The 25,204-nt window shown below is 55.9% G+C and overlaps 1 protein-coding gene across 1 annotated transcript; it reads right to left on the bottom strand.

Moving 5' to 3' along the window:
- Window positions 1–159: 159 nt before the first annotated feature.
- Window positions 160–24,994, bottom strand: SEC16A (SEC16 homolog A, endoplasmic reticulum export factor). The gene is made up of 31 exons (XM_049772822.1): window positions 24,871–24,994; window positions 18,382–21,691; window positions 17,036–17,172; window positions 15,634–15,728; window positions 13,616–13,742; window positions 13,323–13,503; window positions 13,133–13,238; window positions 12,556–12,698; window positions 12,331–12,392; window positions 12,089–12,227; window positions 11,648–11,890; window positions 11,076–11,173; window positions 10,593–10,674; window positions 10,371–10,488; window positions 10,165–10,276; window positions 9,963–10,068; window positions 9,130–9,270; window positions 8,459–8,572; window positions 8,190–8,382; window positions 7,615–7,818; window positions 7,387–7,469; window positions 5,759–5,890; window positions 4,351–4,434; window positions 4,084–4,140; window positions 3,888–3,999; window positions 3,498–3,635; window positions 3,312–3,379; window positions 3,048–3,101; window positions 2,050–2,109; window positions 1,590–1,649; window positions 160–1,177 (listed from the first exon to the last, which is right to left on the bottom strand). The coding sequence occupies exons 2-31, from the start codon at window positions 21,637–21,639 to the stop codon at window positions 1,124–1,126; spliced, it is 6,561 nt and encodes a 2,186-aa protein (XP_049628779.1). The 5' UTR covers window positions 21,640–21,691; window positions 24,871–24,994; the 3' UTR covers window positions 160–1,123.
- Window positions 24,995–25,204: the final 210 nt, after the last annotated feature.

Below are 25,204 nucleotides of genomic sequence, written 5' to 3'. Positions count from 1 at the left end.
AGCGAGGCGCATGTCAGCAGCGCCCCTGTTGGCCGGAGGACCCTCCTGCGGGCCTGTGCGGGTCAGAGTGCAAGGCCTTCCCCCCCGCGATGTGTCAGTCATCCTCCACCTGGGGCCCACTCCAGCCCACCACAGGCAAGATAAAGGGACGGGCCTCACTGAGAGCGCAAAATATTTATTTAACAATTTGCAGTGTAACAATTTGCATCTAGGAAAAAAAAATAGCAGCTCCCGCCTGGAGGAAGCATCTGGAATCAAGTCACGGGCAGTCACCAAAGGTAGGAGCCGGACTCAGGCCCTGCACCCCCACATCCTGGCTACCCAGCTTTTGCCAACCAAACCACAGCACAAGGACCCAGTTGTACACTGTAGAATATTCCAGAAAGCAGTGTCTTCCCTAGGTGATTGGTTAGCCAGTCAAGTTGGGAGGACATGTTGATCTCACATATGCACAATTTCTACAGAGATTCAATACACCAAGAAAACTGTGTCCCCAGCGGAACCTGCCGAGAACCTGCCCACTGATTGGATCAAGATCCAGCTCCTTTTGGAAAAGGTGGTGTTGGGCTTGCCCTGGTGCTTGTTTGCTTCAGTATGGCAGAGGAGCCGGCACAGGTGGGAGACTCCAGTGTTGCCAGGCATTATTTAGACACTTCCATACGGAGCAGTGGCACTACAGCCACCTCACCAACTCCAGGCATCCACGTTTATTCCCATGTGCTGTCACTGGTTTCTGGGATGGGGATGCGAGGGATCACAGCCAGTTCTACAGCGCTCCAGAAGTGGTGACTCGGGCTTGAGGCCCTGGGAGAGCCGGAGTGAATTATTGCTGTGTTGGACCCCCACTTCTGAGAGGCTGACTGGGGCCCCATGAAGTCCCTTTCGTAGGTGCAGCAATGCTTAGTGGACATAGGCTCAGAGGTCCACACACCCCGTCCAGCACCTGGGCACGATGCTGGCACTATTGCCCAGAGCAGCTTGAGGAAGCAAGACCCCGAGCTAGGGACCAGCCTGAGCCAATTCCTAGAGTGCCAAGGCCTCTCTGAAATGGGTGGTGAGAGAGAGCGCATGGTGGCCAGGTGTCTCTAGGGGAACCAGAGATGAGGCTCTAGCTCAGCGCAGGTTATTTCCTCCGGCCCATCCTTCCTGCCCTTGAGCTTCCTGAGGTGGCAGGAACCTGAAAGGCAAGAGCAGCACTGGTCACCACCAGCCTGTTCCATAGCGCCACCCAGGGCCAGGCTGGCAAGAGGGCACCAGAGAGCAGGTGCTGTCGGTCAGCCAAATGTGGTGTGAATCTCAGCTCCACTCCCCTAGGAAGCCCTGCAGGGTCTATACTGGTAGGCAGCGGGCACAAGGCCAGCCCAGCTCAGAGGAGAGCAGGTGAGGTCCTGTTTGTATGCAGCAAACAGGAGACCAGACTACCATTAGGGCAGTGAGGAGGGCAGTGACACCTCATGGCTACCAGGAGGTGGCCGTATACTTGGAAGAAAGAGGCAGAGGGAGGAAAATGAGAAACATGTGCCCAAGCTGCACCAAGGGGATGGCCAGCACCACACAGGCCAGCAGTAGTGATGAAACGGGGCACTTACGGGTGTAAACTGCACAGGGTTGTACAAAGGCACTGCCCCTGCCGCAGGGAGCCCTGCAACCTGCAACACAGGAAAATGGACCTCAGCCATGGCACACATCATATACCAGACCCACGAAAGGAAGGGATCAGCCACATGCAGCCTCAGACATGCGAGCAGGACAGGGTGCCACCATGGGCCCATCGGCGGTGCTGTGAGTGAAGAGCTGGCCACACAGCCTTCAGGGTCCAGAGTATCACACGGAGCCTTGGCTGCCTACACCACAGATGGGCCTTTCCCAGGGCTCCTGAGAACTCTGAGTGGGAAGTGAACATGGACAGTCCACACAGGCAAGGAGACAAGCTGCGATGCCAGGGCAGACAGCTGGTGGGAAAGGTTAGGGCAGAGCTGACAGCGCAAGTAGTGGAGGTGGGCACAGGCGCCCATGAGGTGCTGCCAGTGTGTCACCAGCCACAGGTACCTGGTGTAGGTGCTGGCTCACCTCCCGCGACAGCGAGCTCACGGAGCTCCAGCGCGATAGCTGCGGGCAGCAAGAACATGCGTAGTGAGAGCAGCCCACAAGGCACTGCCCAAGCTCAGTCTGACAACAGAGCCTACAGTGCCCAGCACTGACATCGTTCTCAGGGGCAGTAAGCCTCTTGAAGACCCTGTTCTCATGGGCAGTGCTCCTAGGAAACAGTGGGCGTGTATCTGTCCAGCACTGGGTATAAGTCACCTGACTGTGGGCGCTTGAGACACTCAAGAACATGGGCTAGAGGGCAACGGGAGAGGCCTGAAGGATGGACTGGGCCGACACTTGCTGACTTAGTGAAACACAGACTTAGTAACTCTTTTTTTTTTTTTGGTTTTTGGGCCACACCCGGTAACGCTCAGGGGTTACTCCTGGCTTGGGGGACCATATGGGACACCGGGGGATCGAACCGCGGTCCGTCCAAAGCTACCGCAGGCAAGGCAGGCACCTTACCTTTAGCGCCACCGCCCGGCCCCGACTTAGTAACTCTTAATATCTAAAGAGTTCTAAACAATTGGGGACGGAATAATGGGAACAGAAATAAACACCCATCAGTGCTCAGGATTTACTCCTGGCTCTGTGTTCAGAGATTACTGCTTAAGAGGCTCAGGAACATAAGGGATACCAGGGTGGGAACCCAGGTTAGCTCATGCAAGACAAATGCCCTCCCCACTATACTATCTCTCCAGCTCTCACATTTCTTTTCCTCCTTTATTTTATTTTGGGGCCACATCTGGCAATGCTTAGGACTGAATCCTGGGTCTGTGCTCAGGAATCACACCTGGCAGGTCTCAGGGGATGCCAGGGATCAAACGTGGGTTAGCCTCGTGCAAAGCAATTAATCACTCCTGCCCCTTCAAATTTCATTTTTTGAGAAAGAAGCCTTTGGCCAGACAAAAGCAAGCTCCACAGGCCAAGAACAAGCAGGGAACCCTGGAAGCACTTACCTCTCCTCCTGGAGCTGCATCTGCTCTAGAGGACGGGAGCTCAGACACAAAACCCTGCAAGGAAAGTATAAGGGATTGTGGCTGCTCCCCAGATCAGGCCCAAGGGCCCTGACATGTCTTTTGGGGCTCCAAGGAATAGTACTCATCCTTGAGCACCCTTAAACTTTGTGACCTGTGTTCTGCTACCCCACTTCTCAGAGCTTGCACTGTTATTGGGCCTCTGTTCCCCCAGCTACATGGAGACTCTGCCCTCTGCTGCCTCACCTTGGGCTCTGCACTGGGCACCAGCCCTTCTGTGCTAGCCCCGTCCACAGATGGCGGCATGTCTGCATCTGTGAAGGAGACAAATGCAAGAAAGTGGCTTGGGCCAGCCCATTGGAGGTCCTCACAGAGGGGGTGAGTACCCAGGGCTGAGGCCAACAGTGGACAGCTGGGTGCAGGGCTGCCTACCTGGCTGTGGGCCCACCACGAGGGCTGGGATTGGGAGCGGGGCGAGTGGGGCGAAAAAATCCGCAGGGGCCAGCACTGGGTCACTGCGCTGGGTGCTCCCAGGGTTCAGCACATCCACATAGCGTGAGCGGGATCCCGCTAGGAGAGAGAAGGCACTGTCAGACTTGCGGCCCCACGGCTAACGCTTCCCCAAGTGGGATCTCCCTTGCCAGCCCTGTGGGGCCGAAGCTATAGTACAGCCCTTTGGGGCCGAAGGTATAGGACAGCCCTGTGGGGCCAAAGCTATAGGACAGTCCCTGTCCCTGTCAGTGGGCTGTCCCTGACACATCAGCGAGGGAGTCAGTGGGGGGAGGACCCCCCACCCCGACACATGCTGCCACCTCTGCTCACCTGCTTTCCTAGAGAACATGTTCACAGATGCTCTGGGGGCCCCTCCAGGACCCAGGGGCGCAGCCTTTGGAGCCTTCAGCAATGCAGCTGGAGGTGGGGGTGGAGCCTTCTTCTGCAGGGGGACAGGGGAGTCAGGGGGGCAGAGGCAGCCAAGCCAGCCCACAGAATGGAGCACACCCAGCCCCTGGCCACCCACCTCCTCCTCTGGCTCGTTGGTGTCTACCCAGCGGTTTTTCTTCTCATCCCAGACGATCTGCAGGCAAGGAAAGCAAGAGAAACTGGAGTGGAATTAAGCCGGGGCCACTCGGCTCCCTGCCCCCAGTTAGATTCAGTGACCCCCATCAGGAATTCAGTCACCCTGACACCAGAACGAGCTCAGCTGCCCCAACCCCAGCAGGAATGCAGCCATCCTAACCTGGACTTCAGTCACCACAAGCCCAGCCAGAGCCTGGCGGCCACTCACCGACTTGTTCTTGTCGTCAGGCAGATAGGCTTCTGTGCGTTTCTTCCCGTAGAGCCAGCGTGAGAAGAACCAGGGCTCACTGCTCTGAAGAGAGACCCATGTCAGCTGAGGGAGCAGCACCCATGTGGGTTAGAACCCCTACCGGCTAGGACCAAGTCAGTGGAAGGTAGGTGGAGGCTGTTTTGGGGGATTCAGGCCCATCAGGGAAAATGAAATGGGTGAAAGATGATGCATGTACCAGTGATCCCAAATCTACAGGCTGACAGACCTGGACCGAACCATTTCACATCAAGTGTTATATGACAACAGACGCCTTTGAGCAATTTCCAATTCTCAGTGCCAGCAGTGGAAAACCTGGCAATAGTGCTGGGCAGAGGGGCAGGCACAAGCCCTGCTTGGGGGTGCTGGGCACCAGGAACAGAGTTCTGCTTCCCCCAACGGACAGGGCTGTTTCCACTCTGACACTACTTCCAGAGGGATGAGAGGCAGGAAAAGCATTGCCTACACAAGCCCAGTCTGTGGGGGGTAATGCTACAGACAGCTCTATGCTATGGGGGCAGTGCTCCAGCTAGCTATAGGATTAGTTCCCGAGGAACTCATTTTGATTTTGGGGCTACACCTAGTGGTGCTCAGGGTTTCCTCCAGGCTCTGCACTCGGATCAATCCTGGAGTGCAGAAGGGCTCATAAAGATGAAGAGGATCTGGGGCTGGGAAGGTGGCGTTAGAGGTAAGGTGTCTGCCTTGCAAGCGCTAGCGTAGGATGGACCGCGATTCGATCCCCCGGCGTCCCATATGGTCCCCCCCAAGCCAGGGGCGATTTCTGAGTGCATAGCCAGGAGTAACCCCTGAGCGTAAAATGGGTGTGACCCAAAAACCAAAAAAAAAAAAAAAAAGATGAAGAGGATCAAACCCAGACCAGCTGCATATGAGGCAAGCACCCTCATCACTATCCATCCTATTGCAGGTGCCAGGAAGGCTGCTCTAAACTAAGTTCTGTGTCACTGACACTCAGGACTACAGGAAACACTGAAATCTCATGCACATTATTGAGGTGAAAAGCTTAGATGCACAAAGGACCAGAAAGAGTAAGGAGCAGCTGGACAGACAAGGGACCCCAGGTTTCGTCCCTGCCTGCTGCAGAGTGAAGGCCCAGCACAGTCCCAAGGACAGCCCTGGATCCCCAGGGCAAGGCATTGGCTATCTTTGGGAGACTGCAGGAGATGGCCGGTAAGACAGAGGAGAGCAGAAAAGCTGCACTGTACACCAAGCATCACTTCCAGGGGGCGTTCAAGGTGACATAGCGGGCAGACATAGCAGACATGGCGGACAGTGACAGAGCGTACTGGGGACGGTGGGATTGTGGCCCTTATCCACTGCCGCCTCACCCAGGCACATCACACCCACTTACCTTTTTTGGATCCTTGGTCTCCTTTCTGGCAGCCTGTCCAGGTCTCTTCCCATCCTGGGTGGGGGTCAGGGTGGGAGGTGGTGACTCCCAACCCCCCAGGTCTTGATGGTCCTGCAGATTCCTGGCAGTACCCTGTCCCAAGGTAGCAGAAAGCAGTTAGGGCCAGTGGGCAGCTTCCAGGGTGGCCTGAGCCCACTACACAGTGAGTATTACAGATGGGAGACAGGCAGTTGACAGCTTAAAAAAGTTAGGTCTATGGGGCTGGACTGATAGCATAGTAAGGAGGGCATTTGCCTTGCATATAGCTGACTCAAGTTTGACCTCCAGCATCTCATTTAGTCCCGAGCCTGCCAGGAATGATTTCTGAGTATAAAGCAAAGAGTAAACCCTGAGCACTGCCAGATGTGTCAAAAAAAAAAAAAAAAGAAAGAAAGAAACCCACAAAACAAAAGTTAGGTCAAAGCCAAAGAGACTGCATAAGGCCAGGACACATATTGTGCAGCCAACTGATCCTGGGTCAATCCCTAATACCACGTGGTCCAGAGCACTGCCAGGCCTCATATCTCAGCAGAGCCAGAAGCAGCCCTCGAGCTCCACATGTGACAATATCCAACAAAGGCATCATTCATTTACACTGAGGGGAGGTGAGGAGTCTTCTGGTGTTGAGGCCAAACCTTGTTAGGCTCAGGCTGAGCTCAGACCCTGGCCGTCACCCTCAGTAAGTGCTCCAGAAGCCATACAGTACTAGGAATCAAACCCAGGGCCTCACACCTGTAAAGCAAGCGCTTTCCCCATTTCCCCAGCCCCACTTTCTTTACCTGCAGAGAGAATGTCCTAACGGCCAGAGAGGGCATCCCCTCCAAGTAGGACATTCATAAGAAGGTTGTAAGTCTACCCTCTGGTTAAAACCAAAGCAGTTAGAAAGGATTTATACTCAAGTCTCAGAAACTGTTCCCAAGGAAGCACCATGAGCTTGCTTATTTGTTTGGGGGCCACACCTGGCAGTGCTTGAGAGACTATATAGGATGCTGGGGATAGAACCTGGGCCTTCCTGCTGTCCTAACCTTCTAGCCCCACTCTGCAAGACTTCTGTTCCAGAAAAGGGTACAGTGAAGGGAGTGCTCCATTAAGGAAAAGCAGAAATCAGTGGCAATTTCTGTCTATGCAGGAACTACTTTGGTTCGAATTTTTTTTGTTTGATTTTTGAGCCTTACCTGGTGGTGTTCAGAAATCACTCCTGGCAGGCTCGGGGGACCATATGGGATGCCAGAGATTAAACCTGGGTCTGTCCCTGGTCTTTGGTATGTCAGGCAAAAACCCTACTGTTATGCTATCCAGCCAATTTGGTTCAATTTTAAAACTTGATTCTACTCAACGGTGCTCAGGGGGATCCTCCTGGCTCAGTGCTCAGGAACTGGGTAGCATGGGGCTTGAACCTGGGTCTCCTGCCAGCCAGATCCCTCCACAGTCCTACAAGTTCTCTCTGGTCAAAGAACGAGCTGCTTCATGCTGTAGCCATCTCCAAACCACTTTGAGGGCTCTCCCTAACAGGAAGATCATGCCTCTACAGCCAGAGCAAAGGAGGTGGGGCCCATCAGAGAAGCATGTGGCGACAAACAGGGAGTTACCAGGCTTGTGAGGCTGCCGCCCAGGTCCCCATCTCTGAGCTCTGAAAGCAAGCTTCTGCCGAGGCCATCCTGCAGCGTGGTTCCTAAAGAGGTGAGAGAGGTGCCAGGCCGTAACAGCTGCTCTTCATCTTCACGACACACCCCAAGGGACAGCTCCTCGAGTTTCACTTCTCATAACCCCCCCACCTCCTCCCACCTCAGACCTGCTTCTGATGCTGCAACACCTACCAGCTTCAGGGTTCCTGGACTCCTGGAGAGGAGGGGGTCCGGCTGGCAGGCCTGGCCCAGGAAACAGAGCTGTGGGGTCAGGCCCAGATGGTTCTAGAAAGCCCAGGGAAGATGGTGGGGGGCCAGTCCCTGGTCCCAGCTGCACAGGGAACATGGGCACCTCGGCAGGGAAGGCCAGCTGGCTGCCAGGGAACCTCTGTGGGGCTGCAGACAAATGGCAGAGAAATAACAGCTGCAGCTCACAGGAATAGCCAACCTGGCACCTGGAACCCAGCACGCACAGAGGTTAGGTCAGGTCATGGGGATATAGCTGACCACCCTCCTTCCCCCAAGACAGTCTGGTTCCAGAGAAAGGGCAGGGACCCAACCATTGAGGCCAAAGGCTAAGAACACCAGGGCCAGGTAGTCCTGGTCAGAGAAAACAGAGGTCTTGGGACAGATGCACCTTACAGGCAGCACAGCCCCAGCTCCTCCTTCCAGGGGTTCCAGCAGGCTCTAACCCTCCATCTGTGTCCCTGTGCCTCCAGCATTGGAGATGTGCCCACTGAGATGCCTCGGCCCAGGCCCAGACCCACCTGAAGGAAGCAGGCGCACACTCTGATCTGGGTGCTCAGCAGCTGGCATAGGCGGGGCCAGCAGTGGGTTGTCAGGGGCTGGCTCAGTGGGCAGAGCTGGTCCCGGACCCTCGCACAAGCCCACCTCAGAACTGGGTGAACTGGGACAATGCTGAGGGCCAGCCACATCCTGGCACCACAGCACAGAGCCCTCCTGTGAGAAGGAAGGAAGAGTGACGTCACCCTGCAAGTCTGGCTGCCCACACCATGCCCTCAGGCAGAGGACACACCTTGACCTGCTGGTCCACCCGCTGTAGCTGGGTAAGCCAGGCAGGCTCCACGAAGGCCTCTTCCTCTGGCCGCTCCTTCAGCTGAGGGTCGAAGAGTCGCAGCTGGGATGCAACCTAGAAGCAAGGAGCAGCATGCGGACCAAGTCCCCATCAAAGCCATAGTGTGGGCGGGAGTGGCCTGTACCTGCCGCCTGTACCCCCCTCCAGTCAACATGCATCCCTGGGCAGATGAGATGGTTTGACGCTGTGTTCAAGGGGCCTGAGGTGCCATGTGAACACACCCGCAAACAGGAAACCATGGGGTGCCCACGCCCCACTACTCCAGAGTTCCTCATACCCTGGTTGTGAAACTGTGCAAGCCTGAACCTATGGAGGCCTGGCCACAATACCCCACGTCTGCACAGACAGAGGAAGAACTGCTCGCCTGTGCAGTTACTCCCGAGGTACAAGGCGAGTACACAGTAGCCATGGGGAAGCTCAGGAGTCTGACCCAGGGGACAAAGTGACAAGACAGTGGGCAGGGCACTGGCAACCCAGGTTCAATCCCGAACACAGCACAGGGTCCCAAGCCCACCAGGAATGCTCCTTGGACACCACTATGTAAGCCCAGAAACAAAGAGCAGGAACCTAGCAGTGAGGGTCCAAGTTGAGCTGCAGCAACAGAGCCCTACCTGGACGAGTTGGCTGATAAGCACAGGAGAGTGGCCTTGGGGCTGGGCCAGGATACTCTTGGCGATGACCTCGCAGTAGTGAAAGGCCTGAGTGGCAAGCCCCATCTCGGCCAGGCGACACGAGTAGATGAACTTGAACACCTGTAACGGACAGTTCTATTACTGGCCCTGCACCAGTGACCATCACTCAAGCCTATCTAGAAGGTTCCTGGATTTGACAGTCCCGTCCTCCCCTTTTGCTCCCTTTAGTATAGGGAAGAGTTCCCCTTCGCTTAGTTACTTTATGTCAAAGTGAGCAGGAACTTCTGGGAAACTCACCCTCCTCTATCTACACGGCACTAGAGCACAGGAATGCTCTCCCTGCTCACATCACCCTCCTCCATCCACGGGGCCAGGGGCACCCACCCTGCTCATATAGGTTCACTCAGAGTGAAGCCCACATTTGACAGGAGGTCATACACAGGAGTGTCCTGAAGGGGGAACTGAGAGTTTGGGCCTGGCAGAAGAGGTGCAGGTGCTGCCCTCTAGGGGCTGTCTCTGGAGTGAGCAAATCCTTGCTCTTCCTGCACCTGCATGGGACCTGCTGTGTGAACTTTCAGGATGCTATGCAGAGAAGTGCTTGGAGCAGGCACCCAACATCCTTTAAACCGGTAATATTAGACCCAATTCCAGATGCCCCCAATTCAACAGTCCCTGAGAACACCCTTCAACAGTTCTCAAGCACCCCTTTCCCCCAATCTTCTCCCCAAGGTTTTCAAAACCATTTTCTTTTTCACTGAGCTAAGGCCCCTCAGTGACAATGGCTGTCTAGGTGCAGAGCAGTATCCCCATACCTGGAAGTTGGGAAGCGTGCAGGTTTGCGTGCCCAGGGACTGGGCATACTCATAGGCCTCCGTCCTCTGAATAGCTTCGTTGGTGGCAAACTTGGGAAACGGCAAACTGTGGGGACATGAGCCACTTTATTATGAGCGAGATCCCCAGGGCCATGTCCAGGTAACTCTCAGAGCAGCATGTGCATCTGGCATTCCTCCTTACCTATGGTTCGAACCGATTAAGACCAGTTTTGTGGTTTTGCGGGTGTATACGCCGAGGCCAAGCTGGGCCATGAGGTAGCAGAAATGGGCGGCATCCAGAAGTCCCCTGGAGGCTGAGGAGACAAGGCGCACCAGGCCACAATGAAGGCAGGGTTCCCCCCCACACACCCAACCCTCACACCATGTGGTTCCCCAGCCCCAACGCACCCAGGGTGTCACCCATTGTGACCATTGTCCTCGACTCCACGTCCATGTTGTTGCTCAGGTTGGACAAGACCATGGCGAGATGTGGCCTCCAGTCACCCCACTTCTCATCCCCACAACACTGTGATCAGGGAACAGCCAGGCCACACAGCCAGGGTCACTGTTGGCTGAGCTGACAAGCACCCCAACGGGGCAAATCCCAGAGGCATAAGGCCCCCCACTGACCGTGGATGCTGCGGGCATGCGGCCTGACATCAGTTGGTAGACGGTTTGCAGGGGGTCGTTGATGGGGAGACTGTTGGCGAACCTGGGGAGACAGGCGAAACACTCAGTGCAGGCCTAGCTGAGGTGATCCTACAAAGAAAGGGAGCCCCCAGAGGAAAGTCCCATAGTGCAGGGCTGGCTTGTTATTATGGATTAAATTTTTCAGATTGATTGGTTTCAGAGCTACACCCAGCTATGCTCAGGTCTGATTCTATGCTCTGCACTTAGGATCACTCCTGGCAGTGTTGAGGGAACCTAATGAAGTGTCGGTGATGAAATGTGGTCAGCCATGTGCCAGGCCAGTGCCCTCCCCACTGCACCATCACTCTAGGCCTTGTAAAGAACTGGTTTCAAGACCCCAAGGCAGGGTCAAGGCCAGCATCCACACAGAAGTTGGCCACCTTTCCATGGGCAATGAAGCAGGCACACAGCCTAGATGTGTACCTGGTCATGACCCTAGCGTGTGTCCGGCTGTCCATCTTACTGGCAAGTAATAGAGCGTGGCCCCACAAGGCATTTTTCATGGCAGACTCCAAAGCATCCTGCAAACAGCAAGCACATCAGTGACCCGAGGGTCAGGGCAGTGTGGTCCATCACAATAGACCAGCAGAGGCCATTGCAGACTTGGGTACCACATGCTGTTCTATAGTGCCTGTCACCATTATGCACAGTGCATCCACCGGCCAGGTGCACACAGGCAGCCAGAGCAGCGCTACCACCCAAACTTTTACTCCCAGGGCATCAGAACCCACCCCCCCCCACCCCCGGCCACCCCAAGGAAAGCCACCCTGCTGAGGAGATAGCAGGGCTGCTGCCTGACGAATGGGCCAAGATAAATTTCACATTCATGCAGATGTCAGAGTACTCAGGCTCTGAGAGGCCGCGCTTCTTGTCCAGGCACAAGGCCCACCACTGTGGCCGTGAGCAGCTTTCATAGCTTATCACGCCACGAGGCCCTGACCCCATCTGAGCTTGACCCAGCTAAGGCTCTAGTGCTCACATAGACACAATGGTACCTTCTTGCGGCCATAGAGCAGCAGCTCCCGGAAGCGCTCAATCTCCTTGTCCAGGGAACTGGCTGGGACCGGTCGGCTGCCAGCTAGCAGGGACAGCTGAGCTTCCACTGACTCCTCATCATCCTGTCCCACTGCCTCGCTGTTGAAGTCGATCAGGTTGGCTTCATTAGGTGACTTCCCGGGGAGCCACACAGTCCTGTGATCCCGTAACAGCAACTCGGCAATGTCTGTCCCCACCACAGTCTGCGTGGGGGGACGACAGTAAGAAAGACAAGGACTCAGCAGGGACTCTCCCACAGGGAGCAGAATACCCTTACAGGCCCCAGCAAATGGCCCCTTCAATTCTCTTCAATACTCTTTCTACCCTCTTTAGACACAAGTCCTGCCTCACGCCTCATGGACTGCAGGCCAATAAGGACCCCCACACAGTGATGTACGTACCCCATTTTGCCTGCACAACAGCACAATAAAATTCCAAAGAAGACTTGCAGATTCTTTGTCAAGTAAAGTGTCATCCTGTAAACACTTTGTAGCTTTGTTCTGTGCAAAATTAATAACATCCACTTTATGGGTGTCCTCTCTGGAAAAAGAACACATGCTCAGCCAAAAGCAAGGGCAGCACCTGCAATGCCCAGGACCCCTCCGCCCCCGCCCCGGCCTAGCCAAGGCCCCTGGAGACGTACTTGCCCAAAGGCCCTGGGAATGCACGCATCTCCTCCTGCTCTGGCGTGTGCTGCAGCAGGCTCTGAGACAGAACAGGGAAACTCAGCACCACCCACCTGCCCACTGGATGGGCACTCCACCGGGCAGGGCCCCCAACCATTCCCAAACCACCACCCTTAAGATTCCCAGTGAAGGAAGCACAAGCAAGACCTTGGCCGAAATACAATAGGCGGCGCCATGCTCACCTCCATACTGTGGATCTCCACCAGTGCAGGCTGGCCCTCTGACGGCAGATTGGGTATCACCTTGATGAGCTGGCCCCCCGGGCCGAAGTGGGCACAGATGTGGGGCACTGAGAACTTCTCAGGAGAGGATGGTCTCGAGGGAGCTGCAATCCAACAAGAGCAAAAGCTGGTGCAGAGCAACCAGCTCGTAGGCCAGCATGCAGGCTGGTTCCCACAACTGGTCTGCAGAGAGGCAGCAGAGCCCAGCAAGGCCACTTCTGCAGGGGGTGGAGGAGGTACACCACCCAGACAAGCTCACCAGGTCACCACATGTCCACAGATCCCAGGGAATCCCAACCCCATCATTTCAGAGGGAGTAAGGGGCGATCAGGGCATCAGAAGTTGGGGACGGCACACCAAGACCACATTGCTGTTCTCAGAACCACAGACCGGCTTTAGGCTGGGAGCCTGGCACCTCTGGACAGCCCCAAGCCAGGGAATGGGACTGCCGGGATGAGGCTGAGCAGGACGAGGCCAACCACCCCACGCCCTTGCCAGGCGAGCTGAACCCTCTTCAGGACTGACAGTGCCCACGCACCCTGCTCCACAGCAGGCCACTCTGGAAAGGCGCCTGCATAGACGCTGTACGCGTAGTCGCCGTGGAAGGAGCCAGTGCTCACATTGTGACTTCGGTAGATCTGACTCTTGGAGACACAAAGTGGAGAAGTCAGCTCCTGCACATCAGCCACCCTATCCTGCCCACTGCCCAGCCTACAGCAGCTGCCCACCTGCTGGGAGTGGGAGCTGAAGCTGCTGCGGCGGCTGCGTAGGCTCTGGGCTGAGTGCTCGCTGTGCACGCTGCGCCGGTCCACCTCCTCCCCGTATAGGTCCCTGCGAGGCTCAGGGTCGTCGTCAAAGCTCCCAGTGAAGCGGGGATCATACCGCCAGTGGTCATCATACTTATCAGGCCTGTGCCAGTGGGGCCACACTTACACACGGCCCACAGGTCCCCACCTGGGGCCCGGAGCACTCAGGGTCTGGGCACGCTTGCCCAGCATCCCAACCCGCTTAGAGTCCTCACCTGTCGCCGTGGGCAAAGCTGTCCTTCCGGTAGGCGTCATACTCGCTGTCGTGCCAGAGCCTCGGGTCATAGGTGCGGGGGTCCCGGAACCTGGAGCCATAGTGGTAACGCTCCCAGCGCCCCATATCTGTGGGCAGGAAATGGTGGGTCCCGAGGTACCGAGGCTGCTACCCCCGCCAGAGATACTTCCTTCCACTCCTTGTGCTGGAAAACAGCACCCCACTGCCTGGGCTGGCCTCGTCGCTTGGCTGTACCGGATGCTCAAGCGGGCACCTTTACACACAGTGACTAGGGCAAAGAGAAAACTCCTCCCTCTTAGGAGACACGTATCACCACCTGCAGCCTAGCACAGTAATAGTAATAATAATAAATCATAATAGTAATAGATAATACATTTGGGAATTGCTAATCCCAAATTTAAAAATCTTCATCTCCCCAATCTGGTCCGGATGGAGATTTTGGTTTTAGTTTTGGCTTTGCAAGTCACACACCCACAGCGCTCAAGGTTCACCCCTGGCCAGCTCAGAGGACCATACGGTGTGGGAATCAAACCCAGGTTGATCTTGTGCAAGGCAAGTACCCTACACTCTGTACTATGGCTGTGGTACCATCAATCCAAAGGTTGCAAGAGATTCTCAAAACTGAAAATTTACTGGGCCCAGCTGGAATGATGGAGGCAGCCAGAAGGGCACTTGCCTTGCATACATTCTAACTGGGTTCAATCCCTGTCACCACCAGGAGTTAATTCCTGAGTGCAGAGGCAGGAGTAACCCCTAGATGACATGATGCCTAGACATGAGCCCGAAACAAATATCAAAACAAAACACTCTTTTGAAAACCATGTCCAGGAATGCTGACTTGCTTGTGGCCAGAAGCAAAAGGCCTGGGGCTGCCAATGGGGCCAAGGACTGTTTGTTTGGTGACTGTGGTCTGATACCTGGGAATGCAACCCTCAACCCCTGCCTGAGCATCACAGGCTGTAGCTGTTCAGGTGGCCCTGGTCCAGGCAATGAAGAAGACAAACCAGGGAAAGGAAAGCATGAAGCAAGAATATGGGTCAGTGCGACTATGAGGTAAATAGAGGCCTTTGAAATAGTTCCCATCATGGAGCCAGAGTGGTGGTAGCGCAGCAGTAGGGCATTTGCCTTGCACATGGCTGATATAGGATGAATCATGGTTCCATCTCCTGTTGTCCCATATGGTCCCCCAAGCCAGGAGGGATTTCAGAGAGCATAGCCAGGAGTAATACGAGTGTCAACGGGTACAACCCAAAAGACAAAACAAAAATTCCCATCTTTATCTATGTTCCACTGCCTCTCATCTGGCATTTTCTCCTCCCCTCTAGGGAAAGGGGCTTTGTTTGGAATTCAATAAAGAGGCAGGATTGGTGAGGGCTTGTGGTTCCACATGGTGGAGCAACTGGCTTATATGTGAACAACTTGCAGTGTGAGTTTTCTTGCCTGCTAAAACTTTCCTATCTGGATTACTTTACTGCGGGGAATTACAACCGGACCAGATTCTCCTATCCTCCTTGGGCAGGGGATATGCGATTTCCCTTTCCTCATTAGGACCTGTGGAACGTTCAACCTGTACATTCAACATAGCTGTTCTGGCAAGAGTCCATGGGGCTAGTGTAGAGAATGGGATGAGTATAGAAGGGCAGAGGTCTCAAGAGAGGTATGTCATCAGGACACTCACAGTGCACCCCGACACCAGAATGTGCCGTGGATACCTGACCCACCATGGGCACTAATGCAATAGGTGTGGCTAGAGCACAGAAGTATCTGGTTTTGCCTTTCTCTGCCATCCACTAGGTTTTTATGGGTCCAAGCACACTGCTTTGATGGACAGTCAATGGCCAATATTTGGATCAAGAGCCCTCAATACTGCCACTGAGCTATGGTTTCCTTTGTGAAAGACAGTGACCCAGTCACTCCAGAGAGAATCCAGTAACTCAAATCATGGCTGGAAACACCCATAGGGGAGTCCATGCAGGCTAGTCGGGCCCAAGAACACACCTCCGTAGTCGTACTGGCCGGAGTAATAGCTGGCATAGTAGTCACTCTGACTGCTCCATCCTTTAGAGTGGTAGTAGCCGTCTGGGTACTCGCGCCTGGGAACAGATGAAACCGAAACCATTAGACACAGCCCTGTGCAGAAGCTAAACTAAGACCTGCACATGGGCTCATTGGGGTTTGACTTCCAGCAACCAATAGGGTGCCCTGAACACTGACAGATGTAACCCAAAACCCAATAAATAAAACCATAGCAACTCAGGGTCAAAAATATGGCTAGAGAGGCTGGAGTACATGCTTAATACTCAAGAGCCTGGGTTTGGGGACCAGAGTGACAGCACAGCGGGAAAGGATTTGCCTTGCATGTGGCTGACCCAATTTCCATCCCAGCATCCCATAGGTCCCCTATACCCATCAGGAGTGAGCAAAGCAGAGCCAGAAGCGAGGCCTGAGCACCAGAGTCAGGCCTGCCCATTTAGAGTGGAGGTTCCACACAGGAAAAGAATGTGTGGCCCCTGTGGCTAATAAACACAGGCTCTGTGCCCTGGTAGCCAGCTACCTGGACTGTGGGTGGAGGACTCGGGGCAGGAAAACAGGCATAGTGGGTGGGGGGTCTTCAGGGCAGGAAACTGGCAGTGCAAGTGGGGCTCTCAGGGTAGGAAGGTGGACAGCGCAGGGCAGGACACATTCCCAATTTCTGACAACAGGTCTAAGACAAGACTTGGTTTAGAAACTGGGACTTCCCTCTGCCCCACACAGGAATGCCTCTCTGCTGAGCCCAACTAGCTGGACACCACATCAATGGGCAGAATGCATGGGTACACCCCGTGGGTGGACTTTGGCAAACAGGCTGGTCCTCACTGCCCGCTAAGCCCATAGGCTGGCACAGTGCATGGAGCAAACACAGCTAAGGGCAGGGCCTGGAGAAAGTAGGCACATGGCAGCACAATAAGCCAGGCAGGCAAGTGAAGGGAGGAGCTGCCAAAGCAAGCACTGCCCAAGGCTGAGCAGGCATTGCAGCTGGGTCAGAGCTTTGTGGGCAGGCTCAAGAGTAGAGCCAATAATGCCATCCCCCACCCCTCCTTTCCTTCTCAAGGAGTTGAGAAATATCTGCCATTGCTTCCACAAACTCAATGTTTGCCCTGGCTACCAAATGGCTTTTCCAGGTGATGTGGACAATTGGCAATCCATCTGAGTGGGTGTACTTTGACCTGCTTTGCTTCTTACTCAGCTGAAGGTGAGATGCCTAGAGAACAGGGAACATATGTGGGCCCCTGGCACCAGAGTCTCAGCACAGGGGCCTAGGTGGCAGAAGCATGTAAGGGAAGATACCAACCAGACCTGGGGCCAAGCATGGTCACAGCTAGGAGCTTTGCGGGGAACACCCTGCCCGTACTGAGCCCACCTGGCAGGAGGCCGGTCAGAGCTGTGGCTTGCACGGGAACTGGGCCGCTCGGGCTCGGGGTAGCGGTAGCCCTCAGCGTAGGAGGCAGCTGTGCTGTCGTAGGGCCGGTATCGAGGGTCATACATGCCGTAGACATCCTGTCAGAGGGAGGGTCCGTGCTAGAGGCCAGAAAGGGAATGACCCAGAACCAGCATTGGCCACCCTGACAGTCCCGGGTGCTGGATTGGACCTCAGTGATGGAAAACCAACTCCAGGAGCGGCCCAAGCACTGAGCTGGGAGCAGCCCCCAAAGCATACAAATACCTAAGATGCAGACCATGATGATGATGGGGACCTGACTGACAAATCCCGAACCCCGGGTGTCACAGCACCAGCACAGGTTCCTGTGTCACACTGACACAGTTCTGTAGCCAGACTGGCCCCACATTTACCAAGACAGGCAAAGTCCTTGAGGGGAACATAGATCTCCTGTAGTAGGGGGCAGCTACTATCCTTCCTTGCAGCTGCCTCACCACTCCAGGTGACCCACTGGAGTTTTTCCAGTAAACAATGGTTTTGTATACACCAGGTTCAACCATCTTCTAAGATGTTTAACAAGGCTGACCCAGGGGCAGTGGAGGGTCCACGCTGGCCTTGCAGGTTTCATCCCCGGCTTTCCTGAGCACTGTTGGGGCCGATCTCAGAGTGCAGAGCCAGTAGTGAGCCCTTAGCACTGTGAGAAGTAAGCCCTGAGCACCTCCAGGGGGATCCCTGAATAAAGCAAGGAGTCAGCCCTGAACACCACCTGCTGTGGCCCTCCCCCAATGTTAACAAGGTCTGCAGAGACCAAAAGGTTCTGCAGAAAGGCGGGAGCCAGCAGTGGATCAGCCTTCGGTCCTCCCGCCAGCTCACCTGGACTGGCCAGTCCAAAAGTTCACTGTTCTCACTCCGTGTCCAGGAAGGGCAAGAGGACGCTCTCCTGCTGCCTCCAGAGAGGACTTGAGAGGCAGGAGCTCCATTCACTTCCAGTACCTGACATTGCTGAGGGCGGGTGTGTGTTCCAAGATCCAAGAGGGGTGCACACCCTCTCAGATCCTTCAATTGGGCTTTGAAATCCAAAGTAACAGAAGCCTAAGATAGAGGTTCCCTGAGTGTGCACTCAGAACTTGATTCTGTACAGCCAACAGGCCCCACAGGAAAAGACGGTTTTTCTACCCCAGATATTGGGATGCTAGGGCAATAAAAGTTAGAAGCACTGCGTGAAGGGGCAGAGACAGGTCAGGCTGCTCAGGAAATAAACGGTGTGAACACAAAATTTGCCCTGCAGGACCCTGAGCTAGGGGCACCCCTGTCCCAGCCCCACCTACCTGGTAATAGAGGGGGCCTGAGCTAGGCTCAGGTGGGTAAGGTGCAGGGTACTGGGACTGGTAGCTGTCGTACAAGGGTCTGTAGTAGTAGTAGTCTGGGGGTGGTGACTGTGGCCACTGTTGGTCGGGCCGTGCAGCTGCTTGGTTTGATGGGGCTGCAGTGGCCCCACTGGAGGACGGAGGGGGCCGAGATGGTGGTGGCTGCTGGCCTGTGTCGGCTGTGGTCTGGCTTACAGGTGGCTGAGCAGAGTTTTGAGACAGTCCAGGCCCAGGGGGGATCCCCACATTTGAAGGTTCTGCAAGTGGTGCTTTGGGCTCTGGCAGGGATGGTGGCACCAGCTCCTTCTGGGCTTTATCAGGGCCCTGCGGCTCCTGTGTATCTCTCATTACCTGCTGGTAGAAAGGGTCTGGGTTATGTGCCCTGAGTCCAGGGCATCTGGCCACAGGCTGCTGACCAGCAGCTGAAGCATCTGAATGGGACAGGCCATACATTCTCATAGGATTCTCTAAGGTCCTGGGGAGCAAGAAGTCTAGGGTGCCAGCAGCGTCCTCATGGCTATCAGAGGTGGCTGCCTTCTCGCTACCAGATGCCAAGACCCCTGGAGCGGCCAGCTCCAGACTCCCCGGGAACAGATTCTGGAACGCTGGGCCAGGCCGTTGCAGCAGCAAAGGTGAGCAGGAAGTGTGGGGCCGGGGCGCAGCCCTCAGCGCTTCACCCCCAGAAGCATCCCAGGAAGCCCCACTGCTAAGTGTGAGATTCTTCCCAACCACAGCCTCTCCCCAGCACAGCTGCTTCTCTGCGGGGCTCAGCAGAGACCCAGGAAAGGGAGTGAGTTGGCAAGGCAGAGGCTCAGTGGGAGGACTTGCCTGAGAGGGCCGATCCTCCTCCTCCTCGCCCATTTTGGGGGGATTCTCCAGATTCTCAGAAGCCCCGAGGGTATCACCACTCAACAGAGGTGGCCTGGGGGTTGGCCGCTGACCGGATATGCCCTCATCTGGGGGCTGGATCACTTCACAGGGCCGAGGGCTGATGGGGACGTGGAGCATGGGAGCAGCGGGGGCCAATAGGACGTTGCCCCCAAAGTCGGGGAGCTCATTCTGAGCCCACAAAGTGGTGGCGGGGCTCTCGCACTTCACAGCCCCCTGCATGCGGTTCACAGTCCTTCTCTCTGAGGTGGAGAGCACAGCGTCCAAGTGTGGCACTCCAGCCTGTGCAGGCCCATGGTTGGTCTCTGAGGCAGGGCCATCATGGGACGTGAAGAGGGTCTCCATATTGTCCGGGGGCTGCTCCAGGTTGCCTGGGGATGCAGTGGACGAAGCGGCAGCCATGCGGGACTGCTTCTGCAGTCCATGAGTATCCCTCACCTCTCCCACCATGTTCGCACGATCTGCCTCTAATGGTTTCATGCCCACTAGGTGGGATTTCACAGGCTCAAAAGAACTGTTTGCACTTGTCTGGAACACCCCTGTGGGCTTGGGAGGGCTAGGGGTTGGAGGATGGGAGAGGCTATTCTGGTAACTCTGGCTCCCAGGGACCTCATCTGCCTCCCCTCCAATGGGAGACGAGTCAATCTGCTTAAAAAAACTCCCCGAAGCCTCGTCTTCAGGCTTCCCAACTTCCTGCTGGATGAAGGTGCCCACCAGGTCCTGGGGTCTGGATGAACCCGGAAGGCTCCTGAGGCTCTTGGTGCTGTGACTGGAAGAAGCACTGTCAGGTCGCAGGGGGTGCAGTGCTGCATCTGGGGCCTCGAGGTTGGGACCTGTGGCTCCAGTGTAGCTTGGCACACCAAGCCTGGAGTTGGCTGGCCCAGGCAGGGGCCCAGTCCTGGGCTGATCGCTTGGGGACAGCTCCACACCCAGAGGCTCACTTGGCAGTACCTCTTGATTCTGAACAAACTCTAAGTTCTCCACATTCTCATACTGTGGGCCACTGGCCTCAGGAGCTCCCACACGGGCTGGATCCCCCCATGTATCAGTGGGTGCACCTTTAGTGGTCTTCCTCTCGTGTTGGACGTCCAAGGACTGCACAAAATAGGCCTGCGCTTCTCCTCCCAGCTGTGCATTCTCGCCACCGGGACCTCTAAGTAGGGCTGCGTGGGCCAGATGGCCAGGTCCAGGAACGGAGACAACATTGTCAGAGTCAGCCAGCCCCACTGAGCCTGGTTTCTCATACGAAAGGTTCTCCTCGTTCTCCGTCTCACCCCCTTGGAAGAAGACGGAGAGGGCCCCCAAGTCCCCTGGTGGGGGATGCAGATGGCTTTCTGAATTGTTTCCCTGAGCGGGTAGGGTGAGCAGGGCAGCAGTTTGCATGTGCTCCCGGGCCACTGTTGGAGCTGGCCTCAACTCCAGGCCTGCCACACCAATGCCAACTCTGGAGTTCCGCTGGAAGGTGCTTTCTGGATCCAGGCCAGTAGCCGACGGGTTTCCACTGTACAGGCTGCTCACTGGGGCTGGCACAGAGCCAGGCGGGTTGAGTGTATCATGGCCAGAGCCCTGGTGCAAAGAGGCAGGGAATTGGGCAGCACGGGAGGCCTGGGGCACCAGGAGAGGCACTGGTCCTTCTGGGCAGGGCCAGGAGTGCTGAGCAGAAGCAGACAGGGACCCCTGGGCTGACTCCCATTGCCCTGGCACAGCCTGACCAGGCAAAGGGCCGGAAGGGGGCACTGTGGAGGACACAGCAGCAGTGTATGGATTCTGCCTGCTCCGAGGCCTGTCGGGCCCTGGCATATTCCCAGACAGAGGAACTCCTTGAGAAACATCTAGGCCTGCTGGAATGTACTGAGGTGGATACGGCAGAGTCGAAACTTGGGGTTCAGAGATGGAAGCTGCCTCAGTTCCCCTGTTCATTTCAAGCCCTGGTGGCACTGCAGGGGCCACCAGACTGACAAATGGGCTGGCTTCTGACTTGGGCTGCAGCAGAGGTCTGGGCAGTGGCTCAAAGGGCCCATGGGCACTGTGACCGTGACCGGCACTCGTGGGAGGCAGGGACTGGCCAGGGTGCTGAAGAGATGCAGGTTGGGCCTGCAGGACAGGGAGGCCACTCTGGGGTGCGTTGGCTGCAGCGGGGCTCTGCAGTGCCTGTCTGCTGAATGCAAATGGGTCTGTGACAGGCTGTACCGGGCAGGGCACAGGGGCCGCGGGCCCACTGGGCACTGCTTGCCGCCGGTAGGGACTGTTGGACCAGTACATGCTCTGAGGGGTCCCAGCTGGAGGTGGCCCAACCAGGCTAGAAGGGACTGCCTGGGGCGGCGGCTGCATAACTGCGGCTCTGACAGTCAAACTCCAAGAAGCAAGTTTTCCTTAATGCAGACTAGAAAAGAAAAAGAATGGCATGAGCACAAAAGTCTCGCTCAGGGTCCCAGCTAAAGCAGAAACAAAGCTGAGGGCTACTTTTTCCCTCCTACCACACACAGGCCAAACTGGGGCAGGGGCAGGAACTACAATACCAGCTGGCATAGGCTGAGTTCAAGATACCCTCACAAAACTCCAGGAAAAAGGTCAGAGCCTGACCCAACAGTAATCTGCTGAGAGGCTACACAGCCAGATACTGGCCTGGAAGGCATGGCACTTAGTCCCTTCTGGTTTTCAGTTTGGCTTTTGAGTCACACCTGGCAGTGCTCAGGTTACTCCTAAGCTCTGCACTCAAGTATCACTCCTGATGTTTGGGGACCATATGGTGTGCCAAGGATCAAACCCAGGTCAGCTGTGTGCAAAGCTAGCACCCTAGCACCCTCCTCACTGTGCCTTGGCTCTGGCCTCCACACATCAGGAAAAGAATATTAAAATGTACAAGAGATCCCTGCTCTCAAGAAGAGGGTTCTCGGGGCCGGGTAGGTGGCGCTGGAGGTAAGGTGTCTGCCTTGCAAGCGCTAGCCAAGGAAGGACCGCGGTTCGATCCCCCCGGTGTCCCATATGGTCCCCCCCAAGCCAGGGGCGATTTCTGAGCACATAGCCAGGAGTAACCCCTGAGCGTCAAACAGGTGTGGCCCAAAAAACCAAAAAAAAAAAAAAGAAGAGGGTTCTCAAAGGCCTTGCAAATAGGTTCCCTTCCCTTTTGTTGGGGTGGTGGTGGTGGTGACCCATCTAGTGAAGGCCTAGTGCTCCAGTCCATGGAGCATCTCCCCAGCTCCAATGTTCTCTTCCTACCCTGCAACTGAGCACTCGCAGTCAGTGAGCAACCACCCCTGGGAGGAAAACACGCAGAACTAAAGCAGCTTTGAACAAAGTGACTGGCAGCTGACAAAGGTTCCACAGTAAGAGGCCAACACACTCTCAGGGACCACATGGGCAGAATCCTCGCTTCTTCTTAACACATGAGCAGTTTCCGGTGCTCAGCTCTGGTCTTACAAGACAGCTAAAAGAGACACTTCAGAGTGTGTTCGCCGGGTCAGGACCAGGACAGCACTCAAAACACATGGTCCTGCCTGCTCAGTCCTGAGTCACAGAGGGCCCTGCTGCTCTCCAGCACTTTCAACCCCACTCCAGTTTGACAGACCAGAAGAAACAGCAGTGAGACTTGATCTGGCTCTAGACTGCCACCAAGAACAAAAGGGCATGATGAGGAACAGGCAAAGGGGAGCTCCTGCCCTCTGGAGGGGCAGGTATGGGGCTTTCTCACTGAGCAGCTTCAGAAGAGAAGCCAACTTTCTTTTTTTTTTTTTTTTTTTGGTTTTTCGGCCACACCCGTTTGATGCTCAGGGGTTACTCCTGGCTAAGTGCTCAGAAATTGCTCCTGGCTTGGGGGGACCATATGGGACGCCGGGGAATCGAACCGCGGTCCTGATCCTTGGCTAGCGCTTGCAAGGCAGACACCTTACCTCTAGCACCACCTCGCCGGCCCCAAGAAGCCAACTTTCGAAGCAGCACCTCACGCGAGTTACACGGGAGGATGTAATCAATTCTGTGATGCCGTGAGTTCGATCCTTGGTACCTCCCATATGTGCCAGAGCACAAGCCTAGGGCTTCAATCAATGCAAAGCTGGACCCATAACAAGGAAAAATAAAATCTGGCACTAGGAATACCCATCTGAACGTCACGTTAAAAGAGAAAATCCTGGGGCCGTTGAGGTGGTGCTAGAGATAAGGTGTCTGCCTTGCAAGCGCTAGCCAAGGAAGGACCGCGATTCGATCCCCCGCTGTCCCATATGGTCCCCCCAAGCAGGGGGCAATTTCTGAGCGCTTAGCCAGGAGTAACCCCTGAGCATCAAACGGTGTGGACCAAAAGAGAGAGAGAGAGAGAGAGAGAGAGAGAGAGAGAGAGAGAGAATCCTTGCATCATCACTGATCAGAGATAAAAGTCCCTGATACTTCCAGAACGAGTCTTCACTCCAAACCACTTATTGCACCTGCACACCCACACACATGCACACACACTAAGGAAGCTAGTTCAGTGGCTCATCAGCACAAGCACTGCATTGCCAGCCCCAGGTCACTCAGCAGCCTGCGGAGACCCTTATAACAACAAAAGCAAATGGGGCTAAGGAGCCATTCTGGGAGGTCAGGAGGGGCTCCCCACACAGGGGTTTCTAGGGTCCCGTCTCATCAGCTAGAAAAGGAGAGTGTATAGAGGTCAACACTGAGCTTGTTTTTGTCGGGACAGGTCACATTCAGCCATGTCCAAGGGTTATTCAGAGCTTTGTGCTCACAGACCAGTGCTGAAAGCTTATTTCCAGAGGTTATGGGGGGAAGGGGACACACAATAGACACAACACGGTGCTTGGGGGTAGGTTTAACCTGCAATTCTCCTGGTAAGGAGAGAAAGAAATCTCGCCAGAATCAACACTCCAGAAGCCTAGAGTCCCCGAGGCCCTTCAGCAACTTTCTTCAAGGTGTTTTACTGACACCGCTTTTTTTTTTTAAAGTGAGCACTTTCAGTTCCCCACAAATCAGCCCAACCATCACCACCGCCACAAATCTCCACGCCCCCCTCAATGAACAGCTTTCAGCAACACCTCAGTTTCACCTGCCACCCTCTGGGAGTCCCCTTCACCACCACTTGTAGGGTGGGGTGGGATGAGGTGGGGTGCACCCCAGGCAGTAATGAAGCAAAGGAGCCGCAAAGCCTTCATCAGGCCCTGGCTGCTAGACTTCGTGCAAGGCCTGGAGTGGAGCAATCATTGCCGGTATTCCGAGGAGCCACCTCCCACCTACCTGCTGTGTGTGGGGGGGACGACGACGACGGGGTCACCGTCCACACCGCCCGCTCCCTCCCAATCACCAAGACCCCAGACAGAGGAAAAAAAAACGAGTCGGGGACTGCTGGAAAATAAAAGGATCAGACCCCAATGAAGCACCTTGGAAGCCACCAGTGGCCCCGAACCCCTGGGAAACGCCTGGAGAGGGTCCTGCGGGGTCAAGGGTCAAGGGTCACCCAATCCCCGCACGCTCCGGCCCGCCCGACCCCTGTAGCCCGGAGGCGAGCGACCAAACCCGCCGCTCCCCCGGGCCTCGCATAGAAACGCCCGCCGCCCAGGGCGCCCCGGTTCTCACCGGCCCGCCGTGGGACGGCCGCCTCGGGCCCCCGCGCGTCCCTCGGCCCCTCAGGAGCCGCAGGCCAGAGCCGGCCCCAAACTGACAGGGAGCTTGGACTCCGCCGCCGCCGCAGCCATCTTGGCACATCCGGCTCCGGGACCTCGGCCTCGGCGCCGCCGACGTGTCCGGCTGCGACGTCATCGCGCCCCGCCCTCAAGCCCCGCCCCTCGCACTGCCTTCCGCACCCGTCCGGCCCGGGGATTGGCTCAACCCGTGCTCGTCCGGAAAATACCACTCCCGTGGGCCCCGCCCCACTACGGGCTGCTATCGCCTTCAGAGCATGCGCGACGCC

Source organism: Suncus etruscus, chromosome 5 (assembly GCF_024139225.1).
Source record: "Suncus etruscus isolate mSunEtr1 chromosome 5, mSunEtr1.pri.cur, whole genome shotgun sequence".
Taxonomy (NCBI): domain Eukaryota; kingdom Metazoa; phylum Chordata; class Mammalia; order Eulipotyphla; family Soricidae; genus Suncus; species Suncus etruscus.
This window is presented reverse-complemented; position numbering and strand designations above follow the sequence as displayed.

Bases quoted from the DNA above. Each gene is read 5' to 3' on its own strand.
- SEC16A (XM_049772822.1), bottom strand. From the start codon at position 21,639: ATGCAGCCGCCGCCCCAGGCAGTCCCTTCTAGCCTGGTTGGGCCACCT. The intron at 17,173-18,381 runs GTAGGTGGGGCT...TCCCTCTGACAG, and splicing joins CAGGCCCCCTCTATTACCAG to GATGTCTACGGCATGTATGA. The intron at 11,891-12,088 runs GTACGTACATCA...CCCCCCACGCAG, and splicing joins TGTTGTGCAGGCAAAATGGG to ACTGTGGTGGGGACAGACAT.